This window comes from Penaeus monodon, chromosome 20 (genome assembly GCF_015228065.2).
Source record: "Penaeus monodon isolate SGIC_2016 chromosome 20, NSTDA_Pmon_1, whole genome shotgun sequence".
Classification (NCBI taxonomy): Eukaryota; Metazoa; Arthropoda; class Malacostraca; order Decapoda; family Penaeidae; genus Penaeus; species Penaeus monodon.
Genome location: NC_051405.1, coordinates 35628763 through 35629089, shown reverse-complemented (window position 1 = coordinate 35629089; position 327 = coordinate 35628763). Strand labels below are relative to the sequence as shown.

Sequence of the window (327 nt, the reverse complement as noted above, 5' to 3'; positions counted from 1 at the left end):
CACACACACAAACAAGCAAACACACGCACCACAGAACCCATACTCACCCTGGCAGAATGGACTGTGCAGTGCAGCGCCTGGTTGTGGGAATCATATAACAACGAGAATTCCACTAATCCGAGGCCTGTCGTGGCTGTCAGTGAATAAGGTAGAATTAGCTCAGACAACATAACTATAGGCAGGATCTTTGTGGGATGATTTACGGGGGTGCGCGATGCCTTGTTTGAGGATAAGTGGACTTTGTAATCATTTATTTGGGTAAAGGAGGTAGTTTCGCGTTTTCTGGATATCCAAGTAAAAAGGATAAGGGGATAAATGAGTAGAACA

General features: G+C 45.0%; 1 protein-coding gene across 1 annotated transcript in view; it reads right to left on the bottom strand.

Moving 5' to 3' along the window:
- Nucleotides 1–327, bottom strand: part of LOC119586068 (double C2-like domain-containing protein beta) — a gene marked incomplete at its 5' end in the record, with an annotated part of 20822 nt that overhangs the window by 18894 nt on the left and 1601 nt on the right. The window contains 1 exon segment of the mRNA XM_037934768.1: nucleotides 48–133. Within this exon segment, the coding sequence (XP_037790696.1) occupies nucleotides 48–133 (86 nt within the window).